This window comes from Coffea arabica, chromosome 5e (genome assembly GCF_036785885.1).
Source record: "Coffea arabica cultivar ET-39 chromosome 5e, Coffea Arabica ET-39 HiFi, whole genome shotgun sequence".
Taxonomy (NCBI): Eukaryota; Viridiplantae; Streptophyta; class Magnoliopsida; order Gentianales; family Rubiaceae; genus Coffea; species Coffea arabica.
The window spans coordinates 54,653,481-54,669,202 of record NC_092318.1 but is presented as its reverse complement, the minus strand read 5'-3'; the positions used below and the strand labels follow the sequence as shown (position 1 = coordinate 54,669,202).

Below are 15,722 nucleotides of genomic sequence, written 5' to 3'. Positions count from 1 at the left end.
GCATTCGTGTTGTAGAAGATCACGCTAGGCAACTTCATCCAATTCACAGCATTCAACTGCAATATCACTTAAAAGAGCGTTGTTACCCGAGGAGGCTAAAACATGTTTAATATCACTCACTCTAGGTTTTAGCATAATCCGGGATCCCATCTAGTGTCGTTACTGCAAAAGTGACCCATAATACCATATGAATGAATGAATGAATGTCTCACATTTTGAACAATAGGTTCTTCAGGCCTCTGGAGGACATCATCCCTAAACCATACCATCAAGTTTCCTTCTGCGCCCCCCCAAAAACAAGGGTCAAACCTCAAGTGCTAAGCCGTTTAAATATAGGTCAATGAAACTGTCCCAGCGAAGCCATTTTAGCTACCTAGCCAGAAGTCCGAAGACGGCAAATCCACTACTTTTACAGCAATCTAGGCTCCAACGCAGGAGCCATCATCCTCCCAGGTCACAAGCATATACATATTTGCCCTGTCCAGGTTGGAGCAAAAAGAAACCATCACCAGCTTTACCTCTTGGAGTGTATAATTACTTCACACATTAGTAAGCTTTCAAAGACATCGCTTCTTCAATTATCTTGATTACTGTGCTCAGACTGCATCCCGTTTCCAAAGCCCTGATAGCCGCACGATGGGCATGCTTGTGCCATCTGAGCAGGTTATAAGATTGCAGCACCGACCACCGTGCTTGATTTGACATCTATTTATAGGTCAATGTTGAAATTCTATACCAAGGATTTAAAGAAGAAAGTAGCTCGATAAGACAACCACCTGTGCAACAGAGAGCGGTGGATCCAGAAGAACACATATACTTCTGAACAAATTTTCATCATTTTCTCCACCCTCAGCTTCTCCATAGACAAGAGCCTCAGCTGCAATCCCAGCAAAGAGAACCATGCAGTACCTGCCGATCTCAGCAAATAGCAAACCAACACTTTCAGATAAAACTATGAAAGAGTAATGAAGCACTACCAGTAATTTAAGTAGCAGAAATCAAATACACAGGTAACGGCTCAGAATCTAATCCAGGCTCTCTGTGCAAGGACTTCCTAAATTATACAAGAGACAGGAGAAAAAAGGGCCCGATCATCCTTCATTTCCAGTTCATTCCTGTGAGCAAAAGACATTCTGCCACAAACAACTGATTCATACAATACACCCAACATCCTACATATACGAGCATCTCTCATAAAAAATAATAATAAATATAATAAATAACAAACTTAAAGAGAGGAAAATACAATTTTTCCCTTTGAACAGTTGACTGGATTGGGCATGGTTACGCTACCTGTCAAAGGAAGATCCACTCAGCTGACCTTCAGCAAGCTCATTTTGCAGTCGTTCATCCCAAAACTGTGTTCCTGCCTGCAGGAAAACTAGTAATTTCCTTGCGTGATTCCTTGACGAATCATCAACTTAGATTCAGAAAAGCAATGTAAATAAAGAGTTCAGTAAAGAAGTAAATGCATTCTTAATATGCTCATCATTGGCAAGTACTACATTCCAACAAACTCCTATCCTACTATCAGGTTGGTGATAACCCCACTTAAAAAGAGGCCTTTTGGGGGGGGGGGTGGTTGGGGCATAAAAAACCTAGCACACAGATGATAAACATTGAGGGGAACAATTGTCACTTTTGAGTCCATAAGGGCAACTTTAACCAAGCTTAGAAAACATGGGGGGATTGGAATAACAAAGATTTCATCTTCATATACGGCAGCTGGTGGTAAAGATGTAGTGTAGCAGAGTCATCTAAAATGAACGCACCAAGCGACGGACACACCAAATACAGGAGGACCACTTGCAGAGAAAAACCAGCAAGACAAGAAGTTCACATAGCAATTATCAGTCAGATGGAAAACTTTGTGTACACTTTGTTAAAAGTACTTCAAAAACATTAAACTGTTTAAATAGATAAAGTTTAATGGGAGTGAAAGTTGTTAAGCACAACATAAAACATTTCTTTAAATGTTTGTGAAATCAGAATAAGCTTGACATGTTAATCTGGGCAAACATGTTGCATACTTGACAAAGAAAATGGTCTGTAAGACGGACTTTATTTGAATTACCTGGCCTTGAATTCCCGATTGCATTGCAACAATAGGGTCCAGTATTACACCTCGAATCGGACAACCCATTAGATATGCTGCAATTTTCATGCAATAATTTGGATCAAATGTCTGTTCATGGAAGGGTTATATTGCGCCAAAATTATGTATTGGAGTATCATTAAAACAAAAAAGCCACAGAAGGAGATTGGAGGAAGCACATCAGCTACTCATATAAAAACATCTTCGACATTCAGTGAACGGAAAAAGTATACCTTAGAAATAATCCCCAACACAGAAGGCTAAAAATGGCTTTTAATATGCAACTATTACAGAAAAATTTCCATATAAATACACCACCTATCGTCCAACTGTGGGAAAGGATTTTTTCCCAGAGATTAGTGGACACATTTACCTACAAGAAGATGACCAGCTTCATGGACCAAAATCCTACGCTTATACAGAGGCCAATAACTTGAGATTTGAGCCAAGCACGAGCCGCCTAAAAGAATAGCATCTAACATGGCCAGCCCCAATACTGCAGCAAGATTGGGTCTAATATCTATTCCCTGATTTAGCAAAAAGGATACTCCAGCTAGCAAAGCAATCAGAAGAACACTGGAGCTTCCGGACAGGCCCCACTTCTTTGGTGAAAGCTTTGAAACTGTAATGGGAAAGGATCTATATAAGAAAGAACAGATGGAGCAGTAAAACTAAGATGTTCAGAGTATTTGACCTCCAAATGCTGTATAGAGTATTAATTTATTTTTACAAAATGTAGCCTACTCAATGCATTAAGGAAATCACATTATGCAATATATTCCGGTACTTGTCACAAAAGGTACATGCGCATGTAAACCAGTTTTACATGGCACCTTCTAAACCAGTTGCAGACGTCAAGACATTCGGTGTAATCTCTCTTGGTCCTTCCAGAACTGCACTAAATAAGGAATCATCAGGAGAAAATCAGTTAAAATGTTTAATTTGTATCTTAAGTGATTATAACATTTGCAAGCGATAGGAAAGTGGTTCTTCAGAATGGATGGCACAATAAGCATGTCAGGAAGGAATCAAGATTTACGAGATAGGAGGCATATGCAAAGGTCAAATTTCAATGAACAATAAAAGAACTAGCTACAGGTAGAAAACTGATAGATGGATCAATGGGAGCATATGCTACGAACACAATCCTGGCTATAGGTATATAACTATTATACTCTCAAATAAAAATTTAATGATTTAATGAGAATTCATAGAAAACAGAAGAGATGGGCTTGCCAGAATGGAGGGAAGAGCAAAGAAATTTTTGTGAAGTAACACAACATTTATGTAACTTAAATATTTAGTTTTTTTTTTCCGCATTGGCTCCTTCCCGGAAAACCACCTGTAAATATATCAAGGGGTGCATAGTGTATAGATAGTAGCTCAAGTAGGAGAAAAGAATAACGAAAAATCAAGACGTGATTACCGATATTTCGGTACTTCCCGAAATTGGGTAAGCGACCTTGGTCCTTGAGAAAGGTGTAGGCACTTGCAACGAGCCTCATATCGTCAGCATTCAAGCATGTATCCAGGACTTGCCAGTCCCCCTTCCTCTGCAAAGCTCCACCATCATTCGGCTCGATCGAAGAATTCTCCTTTAACAAGCGGAGAGCTCGAGCGAGGTCCTTGTCCTTGACAGCCTCCTCGTAATCTTGCCATTCTCTCAGAGCCCTGCCCCTGCCCGTACTCTTTCTTCTGCTGCTTCTTCCGATAAAGACTAGCGTGGTTGGCGGAGGAGACTGGAACTGGAGAGGACGGGGACGGAATTCAGCAAGTGGGGACTGGCAATAGGAATTTGGGACATGTTCGAGGGGAAGATGAAGGGGAAGGGGCGGATGAGGAGAAGAACAAAGGAGCCTGCTCATCATCATCATCATCCTCTTTGCATTTTTGCCGTCTTCTCTTCTGGATTTGCTGCTACTGCTAGCAGACTTTTTTATTAGTAGTTCAGGATTGTACTCAAACTGCTCTGGAGTGGGCTCTCTACAATTGGGTGCAAAGTCTCAAATCCAAATGGAACTATGGTGGTTGGTTCACGGGCCTCCCGTCCAGCCAGCTGTTCTGTGAGCCCAGACCTTATCAAGATTTTGCTTTCACTTCAATCCATCCACAACATAATAGGTTTGCATGCCAAAGACTTCTCTAAATACTTGTAAGTGTATTGTTTTCATTTTTAATATATAGAAAATAAGAGAATTCCAATGTCGAGTTGGGTCTTCTTTTCTTTTCTGAAAGACTAGTTAAATTAGAGTAACTATTGCCGTATAAAAATAAATAAATCCAGTCTCAAGAGCAGTGCCCCTTATATTTATTAGGGCAAATTATCCAATTGGCCCTTTAACTCTTTGTCTAGATAAAATTAAACCCCTCATCTATTTTTTGCTGACTTTAAGCCCTTAAACTTGTAAAAGTGGGAAACCGTGACCCTTTTAGCCAGTTTCTCCGGTTTTGCAACCGAAAAACCAATTCACACGAATGCAAGTGCGCTTCTTCAAAGGGCATTTTTGTCCGCATATTCTAAGCAAAAAGGGCACAACTCCTCCCTCCCTCCATTTTCCTAACCCAACCCAACTGCTAGTCGAAACTTCACAGCAACAATGGAAGCAACAATGGAGTGGCAAGAGAAAATCTTTTCTACATTTTCCTTACCCATTTTCATCTTCCCTTAAGGATCTTTGCGGAGGGAGAAGAGCAAGAGAGAATCAGCACTGTCGGGTTTGGGTATCATCGACATTGAAGCAACAAGGAGTGGCAAATCAGGCCGAAAAATCATCGACATTGAAGCAAGAGAGAAGTCTGAAAGGAAAAAAAAAGGGGGAGAAGGTAAAAGCTTTGTGAAGGGAAGGAAAAAATGCGCAAATATCGCGGCCCTCTACTTCCTACTTGTCGTTGCGGTAAAGTCACGAAAATGATTACTTCTTGGATTGATAGAAATCCAGGAAGAAGTACGCCATTTGCTCAGAAGAAGTTGGTGGCTGCGGGTATTGGAATTGGATTGACGACGAGATGTGCCGTCGTTCTATTGAGCTGATACCAGGCCTTCTAAGGAGGATCAATGCAACAGAAAAGCAAAAAGACGAATTTGAAACTGCAGCTGTGAGATCCGAGGCAAAAGCTGCTAAGTTGAAGGCAAAATTGAGAGAAACAGAAGAGCAGCTGCGGTGACAGAAATGGTTGAATAAGTTCCTTGTAAGGGTTCTTGTGGTAAGTTGGTTGGTTGCTGTAATAATGGTGCTTACAGAGAAAAAAATTGCAGGTGGAGTCTCTCTTGGGATGCTCCAAATTGGGAATAAATGTAATGGAATTATGCAAATTGAAGGCGATACATGAAGGGCAGTGTGTAAGTGTAACATATTGCCATCGGTACTGCCAGTTTTAAGGACCATGGATGGAGCAAATGGATCTATGGTGTATGATGCAGATGGTTAGGGAGAAGTATATTGTATTGTTTAGCTTAAACAAGTCTTTGTTGTACCCACAGATTAGTGTAAAAGTGTGGTTGAACCCAATCAATGCTAACTGTAATTTTTGGCAAGTAATGTGATGAGAATTATTTATCTCAATTCGCATGTCATGGGCTTTGTTGGATGTATTTGATTTATCTAGTCAACAAAAACTGCTATACCAAACCATACAAATATAAGATAGCAACTGCATAACATTAGAATATAATTAGCAAAAGGAAATTACAATGATGTTTGCCTGTAAATACAGTCAACAATCCCTTTCATAGGAAACAGACAAATACACAAAAAGCAGTGACCTGTGTCCATATTGCTAGATACCAAGCACAGGCGCATGCTTTGATTCCCCACAAAAGCCTATTCAAAAAAATATCATTTATAGTTTCAACATTCTAGTTACATCCATTTACAGTCAACAAAATCACACAAAAATATCTGCAGGTCCAGCAATACTTCAAGAACTTGTTCCAGATGGACCCTTTCCTCTTCCCCTTCCCCTGCCTCTTCCACTTTCTCCACCTCTTCCCTGCCAGTTTCCAACATTGAAAGGTGGATCTTTACCCAAATAAGCATAGTTAAGATTAATAAAACCTTTGTCTGCTTCTGTCAGTGGCCTTTTTGATGTACTTCTCTTGTGCCTATGAACTAGTGGTCTTGAGATGGATTGCTGGGACTGAGGTTGATGTGTTGGCTGCTGCTGAGAAGGCTGGGACTGAGGTTGCTGAGAAGGCTGAGACTGAGGTTGATGTGTTGGCTGCTGCTGAGAAGACTGGGACTGAGGTTGATGTGTTGGCTGCTGCTGAGTTTTTTGCTGATTTCTTTGTCCCTGATTCTTGTTTACCTACATATTAAAGAAAGCATTTCAGATCACAAAAAAAGGTCACAAACAGGCTGAAAGTTATAATGAAGTGCAAACGCACACGTTGTTTTTTTGTTGGTGCTTCGTGCTGCTGCTGATTACATGGTTGTCCAGTAGGTGCTGGTTGTTGAGAAGGTTGCTGTTCAGTAGATGACTTAGGAGGATTCTTGCAAATTTTAGCATTATGTCCAATCCCTCCACACTTTCTACAGTGGATTACAACCCTCTTTCGCAACCTTTTACCATGATCTTTTCCTTCTGTAACATCTCTCTTTCTAGCTTTCTTTGGCCTGCCAGGTTGAGTGACACTTGCTGGTGGGTCCAACTCCAGCATGTCTGACTGTGGCCACTGGATATCTCCATTAATAGGCTGAAACACATTATCATAGATGTTAAAAAATACCTCCCTATGATAGCAGTTAGCCAACATTTTGTGGGGATCTTTTTTAGCTCTATGTAGAGCAGCAATTGCATGGGAACATGGAATGCCACTCAAGGCCCACAAATTGCAGGTGCACTCATTTTTGTCAAGGTTAACAGCAAATTGGGCTCCCCGTGGCCCTTTTGCTTGATAACCTGAGCTTGAATTTCATGTTATTTTCCATTGTACTGCACGTTTAACCCTTTCTTCCACAATTTTTCTAATGAGTAGTCCACCATCTAACTTGTATTTTTCCATTGCTGCCCTTCTCTTTTGGATCCTTTCCATCAGATATTCCCTAATAGCCTCCATCATAGAAATAATAGGCTGGTCCCTAGCCTCTAAAATATGGGCATTAAATGATTCACACAGGTTATTAACCAATATATCACACTGTGTATGTTTGGAAAAAAAGGCCTTACACCAATGTCGATGGTGTGGTCCCTTCTTCACCCATGCATGTGCTTCTTTGTCATAGGTTTCAAGGTCATCCAAGGCTTGGTTGAAATGTTCAACTGTTGTGGTGCTTGCTATATGCCATAATCGATCATTTAAACCTAATCCTGGATGTTTCTTCTTGAAATTTCTATACATGTGTTGAACACAGTATCTGTGTTCAGAATTTGGTAGAACCTCTGCGAGTGCTCTATCTAGTCCCTACAAAAAATATCACAACAGGTATAAGTTAGATATCCAAGCCAAGTGGTGAGTTTGAGGGCAACAAGTATGCTATATTAAAAGTTCATGGGCTTGTTTTTACCTACACTAAAAGTTAAGGGGCTTACATTCTGCTATACAAAGTTAAGGGGCTTATTTTTACCATAAAATAAAAGTTTTAGAGCTCTCATTAAGCTTTTACCTTCTGCTGGTCGGACATGAAAGTATAATGTCCCTGGTTCTGTATTTTCAGGTCGCCACTCAAGAGGGTTAGGAACCATCTCCATTGCTCCATGGCCTCCTTTTCAACAGCTGCCCATGCAACTGGCCAAAAGCTGTTGTTGGGGTCCACTGCAATAGCTGTCAACAGCTGGCCTGGGTATCTATCTTTAATATGACATCCATCCAAACACAAAATAGGTCTGCACCCATCTTTAAAGCCTTTCTTCAGTAGGCCAAGGCAGCAGTACATCCTCATGAACCTTGGATTACATCCAGCTTCTCTAAATGGAGTGAACATAACCTCCATTGTAATGCCAGGATGAGTCCTTTTAATTTCTTCACAATATTGTCATATTTTCTTGTATTGTGACTCAGCTGACCCTTTGATATTCTCTATAGCTAATGTTTTCGTCTTAGCTGCAACATGCTTAGATATTTCTGCCTGGTAGTCTTCATGGACTGTTTGCCTTAACTCTCTTGTTGGCAGATTGTTATCTGATCTTATTCTCTCTACATACCTGTCAGACAGCCACTTGGCTGTAATATTCTTATTTTTCCATGCATGGTTGCATGTTTCATGGACATCATGCAGAGATTTTACTACCAAGTCCTTTGTGCCCAGAGCCTTTTCTATTGAAGCAAATACAAACCATTTACATGGTTCCCTACACTTGGCCCTCACCCTGGTGGGCTCATTTTTACTGGTCCAAACAGGTTTACCCATCCTAATCCCATACTCAGTCACAGCAGATTTGAATTGTGCTCTTGACTCAAACTTCATCCCAATCTCGAATTTGGGATCCATGAGGAATTTCTCTAGGACAAAGTCCTTGTATCTCCCTTTGAATTCATCATCTGATGAGTCATTGTCACTGCTCAGGTGATCAAGGATGTAATCTTGTTGGAGTGAATCTATATCCTCTGGTCCCTGGTTAGTTTGTTTTGCTGATCTGGTTTTCTTTCTCCTAACTTGTTTCTTTCTCGCACCTTGCTGTTGTGTTTTCAGGTCAGTTTCTATTTGCCTTCCACAAACATTCTCCTGTTCTGAACATTGTGTCTGGTCAGTTGTTTCATTTCTCTGCTGTTGCTGTGAAGTTTCACCACAGCCATCAGCATTCGAATTCAAAATGTCCAGCATAATCTTTTCACCACCATAGTCATTGGCGCCACTAAATCTATCATTTTCTTCCTCTACTTGTGATTCAGATTCATCATCCATGTTTTCACCCTCTGCTTCATGTTCACATTGCTGTTCACCACCATAGTCAGCTTCATGTTCACCCTCTGCTTCATGTTCACCTTCGTGTTCACCACCACCATAGTCAGCTTCATGTTCACCCTCTTCTGTCCCAACATTACTAGCTGCATGAGTGCTTTTTGCTGTTTTTTCACCCCTTACCGTTTCAACCGTATCTACACCCTCTGCTGGCCTAACATTACTATCCCTTTGACTGTTTTTTGCTCTTTTTTCACCCCCTACATTCCCAACCATACAATCCCTTCTACTACTCTTCTCAGTACCTACATATCTAGTTATGCATTCTTCCTCATCTACTTCCTCTATGACAACTCCAGTTTTCTTTTTCCCCTTGTCTGGTGACTCTATTATTACAGCATTTTTCAGTTCTTCAATTTCTGGATCTGTCAGATGATGGCAATACACTTTCATCACCTTGAATTTATATGCCCAGTCACAGAATGTTCTAACATGGGTATCAGTAGACAATTCTCTCAAACCAGTCCTCATGTCTGCAACTGGTTCAAGGTAATAGTACAAAATGGCTGCATTACGATGACCAACTTTTTCAACCATTTTATTCAACTCATGGATTGACATACGTTCAGCATCACACATATCTATGTAGGCCACTTCTCCATTCTCATAACTGACATAATTTTTTCAATTTATTCTTCCCCCACGGTGTAATCTTATGCTAAATATTTCACATTCTGGATCTGCATATCAATATGAATATATTGTTTCAATACAAGTTGGGCTACAACAAATGCAGATAAATATACTATTCAAGTTCAAATATAATTAATTAAAATTTCAATTTATTTTTCACATGCTTTTTTAAAAAGTAACCCTAATGTAATGCTTAAATCGAAGTTAAACAATCAAAAAGTTCTAACTTTTAATGAAATGCTAATTATTCGTAAATCCCTACACTTTTTGAACAATTAAACAACAAACTTAGGTGCCCACCACCATACCCCCACATCTAGGACCACTGGCACGTCACTTTCAGTAATCCCCACCACCAAAATTTTACTCTCTTCACCCATCCGACCACTAAATATGCTACCTATTTCACATTTAAAGGTTCGAACGAATATACATACTATAAGCGAGGACAGGATCAAAGTATTCATTTTCCGGCCTGATTTGCCACCCCTCCATTGTTGCTTCAATGTCGTTGATACCCAAACCTGACAAGTAGGAATTAACTCTCTTGCTCTTCTCTCTCTGCAAAGATCCTTAAGAGAAGATGAAAATGGGTAAGGCTGTTGCTGTGAAGTTTCGACTAGCAGTTGGGTTGGGTTAGAAAAATGGAGAGAAGGTGGAGGAGTTGTGCCCTTTTTGCTTAGAATATGCGGACAAAAATGCCCTTTGAAGAAGCACACTTGCATTTGTGTGAATTGGTTCTCCAGTTACAAAACCGGAGAAACTGACTAAAAGGGCCACGGTTTCCCACTTTTACAAGTTCAAGGGCTTAAAGTCAGCAAAAAATAGATGAAGGGCTTAATTTTATCTAGATAAAGAGTTAAAGGGCCAATTGGATAATTTGCCATATTTATTATAGGCTCTCACCTCATCTGTTCTTTAGACAGCGTATCGCATTTCATTATTTTACAACTTGATGCTAAGGAGGTTGTGATTGATTCTTTAATTAAGCATCACTTTGAAATTTAATAAATATATGTTTCTCCGTTAATCCTATGCAACTTGAGTTGAAATTGTGGGTCCCTCTTATCTATTTTATTTTTCTTTCCAAGGTAGAAACAAGAAAGTGGACAAGACCTCACAAATAGTTACCAGATAGATCAAATTGCACGTAATTAATCTGAATTCGATTTGATTTGAAGTACCCAAAAAAATTATTAAAAAAAAAAAAAGGGGCACCGTGCGTTCGAGTTAGCACTTTCGACACTAGCAGTACCACTTTTAAGTTTTAACAACGAAGAATGGAATGGAAAATGAATAAATAACAGCAGGGGAAGAAACAGAGAAATGATTAGGCAAAGCAAATATGTAGAGGAGCTCTGTAGTCGTAATGAAAGGAGTAGTCAGTCGGCCGAGAGGAGGGTGTGAGTGAGAGCGTGAAAATCATCGAACGAACATCTTGGACCTCTCCTCGACGATAAGAGAAAATCCCCTGCTCAGCACCCACCCATTCCCAATCTCTGCTTCAATTTCCACGTCCACAAATACCCGCCCACCCTTTTCTGATTTCTCCCCGCAATTGGCAACGCCGGCCCCATCTTCATCAATCAACATTTCCCCAGTCCCTAAAATCCTACCAGCATAGACTAGCAGAATTGAACCGCTACTTGTTTGTTGTTTCTTTCCTTTCCCCTCTCAAAAGCAAGTCTGTCTCTCCCGCACTGCACTGCTAGTAGAACACTCAGTCCCGTAGTTTCATTTTCCATTCTTAAAAGAGACCTCAAGAAGAAAGTGCGTGTGTGAATGGCGTCCGCAGCAGCACCGCACACTTTCCGTGGTGTTTCCCCAACCTCGTCATCCTCCACCACTCGACCCTCCTCCCTCAATGTCCCCACCACCCGCTTCCTCCCCAAGACTTCCCTTCGCCGCCTAGGCTTCGCTGCTGCCGCTGCTGACCCAATTTTCACCCACCATGTTGCCACCAAGCTCCGATCCCTCAAAGCCTCTGCCAAGCCTATCAGAGGCGTTGCCTCAATGGCCAAGAAGAGTGTCGGGGACCTCACCGCCGCCGACTTGAAGGGCAAGAACGTGTTCGTCAGGGCCGATTTGAATGTCCCTCTCGATGACAACCAGAACATCACTGATGATACTAGGATTAGAGCTGCTATCCCCACTATTAAGCATTTGATTTCTAACGGAGCTAAGGTTATCCTCTCCAGTCATTTGGTGAGTCACCACACCACCTCACTCCAAGCTTTTCACTCTCCCACCTATGCTGTATTTTTCATAATCCATATTCAAGCCACACTAATCATTATGTCGTTGGAACTGCCCGTTGTTTGAATTAGACGCCAGACTGACCTGCCATTTTGTTTTTCTGCCCTTAAATCTATCTTGGAATTCTTTGAACTCATTTTTCATTTCGCTTGTAATTAATACACACACACACACATCTTATTCCTGATTCTGTCTTGCGGATTTAAATCTAAAGTTTCAAACTTGCACATTTATTTCAATCAATTGAACATTAATGTGCCCTTTGTATTAGATGTATTCAGTCATCAAGAATGGGTATGTAAAGTAGTATGATGATCGTTTTGGACTGTTGAGTGAGGATGAGCCAGCTTCCCACTAACCAAAGAGAGCTTGGCTGCTTATCTTCTCAAGGATTATTTTTAAAAAATAATAATAAATAAAGTAAAGTACGAAGTTGATATTTTCTTAATATGATCTTGCAAGTTTGATCTTACCATTTCCTTGCACATTTTGGATGATTTGGTCATGGACATGGTTGGTTGTCTAATTCTTGCATGTATATGATCGCCTTCTCCTTTTGTTGATATCTCTTATAGCACCCATCTTGCTTTGTTTTAAAATGATAAATGCTCTCCACGCTTCCAGGGCCGACCAAAAGGTGTGACTCCAAAATTCAGCCTGGCCCCTCTTGTCCCCCGCTTATCAGAATTACTCGGTATTCAGGTATATCCTTTGAAAGTCACGCTGCAAATTGCTCAAAACAATCTTTATTCATTTTTTTTTTTGGTTCCTGATGATACTTCCTTATGTTACCAAGGACTGACTGTCGTTTTACATGCGTTCTTTCTCCTTTACAAATGTTGAATAGGTTGTTAAGGCTGATGACTGCATTGGCCCAGAGGTTGAAAAGTTGGTGGCTTCCCTTCCTGACGGTGGTGTTCTTCTTCTTGAGAATGTGAGGTTTTATAAGGAGGAAGAGAAGAATGAACCTGAATTTGCAAAGAAGCTTGCCTCTCTAGCAGATATTTATGTTAATGATGCATTTGGTACGGCACACAGAGCGCATGCCTCCACAGAAGGGGTCACAAAATTCTTGAAACCTTCAGTTGCTGGGTTCCTCTTACAAAAGGTTTGTGTGCTTCATCTAACCTATCATAATGTATGGAGCATTCTGCAAATAATCTTGTGCCTTTTGTATTTCCAGATTGGTTAGTCCACGTTACCTGATTAATGGTGCCAGTATTTGTTGCTTCCTTATGAGGTTCTTGTAAACTAGCGGTGATTTGTTCTCCTGCTGTTATAGGAGTTGGACTATCTGGTTGGTGCGGTTTCAAACCCGAAAAGACCATTTGCTGCCATTGTGGGCGGTTCAAAGGTTTCCTCAAAGATTGGAGTGATTGAATCACTTTTGGAGAAGGTTGACATTTTGCTTTTGGGTGGAGGAATGATCTTCACATTCTACAAAGCTCAAGGTCTTTCAGTGGGTTCTTCATTGGTAGAGGAGGACAAGTTAGATCTTGCAAAATCACTTCTTGAGAAGGCCAAGGCCAAAGGGGTTAGTCTGTTGCTGCCCAGTGATGTTATTATTGCGGACAAGTTTGCCCCTGATGCGAACAGCCAGGTTTGCGTCTTAAAGCTTTGCTTCTCTTGACGCATTTTATGCATTCTGTAAGAGATCAATGTCTTCATTGCTTGATCGAAATTGATGTTGATTATCAAAGATGCTAAGGTCTTCATGCATTGTTGGCAGAAATGGTGAGTTGAAAAACTGAAAGTTTGTGTTTATTATCATAGGTTGTGCCAGCGTCTGCCATTCCAGATGGCTGGATGGGACTGGATATTGGGCCGGACTCAATCAAAACATTCAGTGAGGCCTTGGAGACTACTAAAACCGTAATTTGGAATGGACCTATGGGAGTCTTTGAATTTGACAAATTTGCTGTCGGAACAGAGGTAAAAATGCTTTGACACAGAATTTGGTTTCATTTGTTTTTCAAAGAAGTTTTAACAGAAAGTGGGGTTGCAACTGTATTGTGTTGCGTAGTTGCGGGCTTTACGACTGGGCTTGCACCTTTCTTGAGGAATCCCTGACTTGTAGCACTTCCCTTGTGATCCCTGCATTAAGTATTAAAATAACTTGTGTTTTTTACCAAAGGAAGAGGATGTAGTGAAGCGAATGCGTTAAAATGTTTTTTGCAGGCCACTGCGAAGAAGCTAGCTAACCTGAGCAGGAAGGGAGTCACAACCATTATTGGAGGAGGGGATTCAGTTGCAGCTGTGGAGAAGGTGGGAGTTGCTGATGTGATGAGCCACATATCCACCGGGGGTGGTGCTAGTTTGGAGCTTTTGGAGGGCAAACAACTTCCTGGTGTCATTGCTCTAGATGAAGCTACTCCAGTTCCTGTGTAGGCAGAACCAAAGCTGATATATATATATATATACATATATATATATATATATATATATATATATATATATATATATATTTTTCGACCTAATGCCTCTTTATGGTCTTTGGGTTTGTAAACGAGAGATGTAGGAAGCAGTGAGTTATTGTAGATGTTCACCTTTGGCTCAATGTCAAGTCTGATTTTGCCTGTCCTTTCCCAGATCATCTGAATAAAGTCACAAACTAACTACCAAAATCGTAAGCAATAACTTTGGTATGTCTAAATTTGAATTACAATCATCTTTTTCATTTTCAGTCATCCATTCCATTCTCTTATGAGGAGAGAAACATATATTGGTAGTTGCTTTTGGAAAATGATATTAGCACTCCTAGAAGAATCTCAAACACTCCTTTCCTTTGCATTAGATAAAGTTTAAGGAGTGTGAGATTTTTTGAGGAGTGCTAATATTATGTTCATTTCTTTCTTTTTTTTTTGTCAGAATGGCAAATTTTCATTTCTATTACCAATGAAAGTGTTTCTATTTACATCTATTATGTCACTGTGAGATCCACAGTGGGAAGCTGTGCTTCCGCTGCACATCATGTATTAAGCTTGCAGCAAAATTGGTTATATTTTTCGCTACTCTATTTTCCTCATTTGAGCAATAATAATATATCCTACATGACTGAACACGTGTGTTTCAATTGTATGATGTCCCAGCGAGTGTTTCTAACAAAATCTATATCCATAAATATATAATAGTTTTTATTATTATGTTAGGAATATTAATTTTTTTAAACATTATTTTGTCTTAAATGGTACAAAATATTAGAGTTAGCTAATGGTTTTAGGGACAAATAAACAACTTAAGCGGAAAATAATATTCGAGAACAAAGTGTAAAATGGTTATATCTTAAGCGAATTTACTATCATTAACTCTTAGGGATGTCAATAGCTCTGTTTGGATCCATTAGTTTTTCAAAAATTAGTTTTTCAAATACTATAAAAAATTTTAAAAGGTACTCTGAAATGTAGTCTAAATTTTTTTTAATGTTTAAAAAATATCCTAAAATATATTCCAAAATATACTTTAAAAACTCTGCTACAGTAAAATTTTTAAAAAATACCTCCAAAAATAGCTTTGTTTTTTGCTTTGCTATTTTCATTACCCAATGTTAGAGTTAACTAATGATTTAGGAGATAAAGTGAGAAAAGAAAATAATATTAAGGGTTAAAGTGTCAAATTTGTTAAACCTTAGGAGGGATTTTTATGATGAACCCTATTTTCTTTTTAAAGAAAACTTGAAGTTTCAAAAAATAGGGCCTAATGCTCTGTTTGGACTACTATTTTTTGCTAAAAAATTTTACATTCTTTGTAAATATTTCTTTTATACATTTTTTATTATCTTTTTACCTTACGTACAGCACATCTTAAAAAAATACTACAGTAATTTTTCTCCAAAAACACTT

At 39.7% G+C, this 15,722-nt stretch overlaps 3 protein-coding genes across 3 annotated transcripts; 1 reads left to right on the top strand and 2 right to left on the bottom strand.

The window, feature by feature from the left end:
• Positions 1 to 33: 33 nt before the first annotated feature.
• LOC113688261 (uncharacterized) lies at positions 34 to 4,094 on the bottom strand. Its single transcript, XM_027206036.2, has 7 exons — positions 3,522 to 4,094; positions 2,929 to 2,988; positions 2,469 to 2,717; positions 2,075 to 2,151; positions 1,294 to 1,370; positions 777 to 909; positions 34 to 705 (listed from the first exon to the last, which is right to left on the bottom strand). The coding sequence occupies exons 1-7, from the start codon at positions 3,970 to 3,972 to the stop codon at positions 547 to 549; spliced, it is 1,206 nt and encodes a 401-aa protein (XP_027061837.1). The 5' UTR covers positions 3,973 to 4,094; the 3' UTR covers positions 34 to 546.
• A 2,313-nt stretch (positions 4,095 to 6,407) lies between these two features.
• LOC113687710 (uncharacterized) lies at positions 6,408 to 8,025 on the bottom strand. Its single transcript, XM_027205252.1, has 3 exons — positions 7,699 to 8,025; positions 7,076 to 7,496; positions 6,408 to 6,994 (listed from the first exon to the last, which is right to left on the bottom strand). The coding sequence occupies exons 1-3, from the start codon at positions 8,023 to 8,025 to the stop codon at positions 6,408 to 6,410; spliced, it is 1,335 nt and encodes a 444-aa protein (XP_027061053.1).
• Positions 8,026 to 11,194: 3,169 nt separating this feature from the next.
• Positions 11,195 to 14,282, top strand: LOC113688118 (phosphoglycerate kinase, chloroplastic). The gene is made up of 6 exons (XM_027205790.2): positions 11,195 to 11,832; positions 12,508 to 12,585; positions 12,731 to 12,991; positions 13,166 to 13,483; positions 13,657 to 13,815; positions 14,062 to 14,282. Exons 1-6 carry the CDS (start codon positions 11,410 to 11,412, stop codon positions 14,269 to 14,271), a joined length of 1,449 nt encoding a protein of 482 aa, XP_027061591.1. The 5' UTR covers positions 11,195 to 11,409; the 3' UTR covers positions 14,272 to 14,282.
• The last annotated feature ends 1,440 nt before the right edge of the window (positions 14,283 to 15,722 follow it).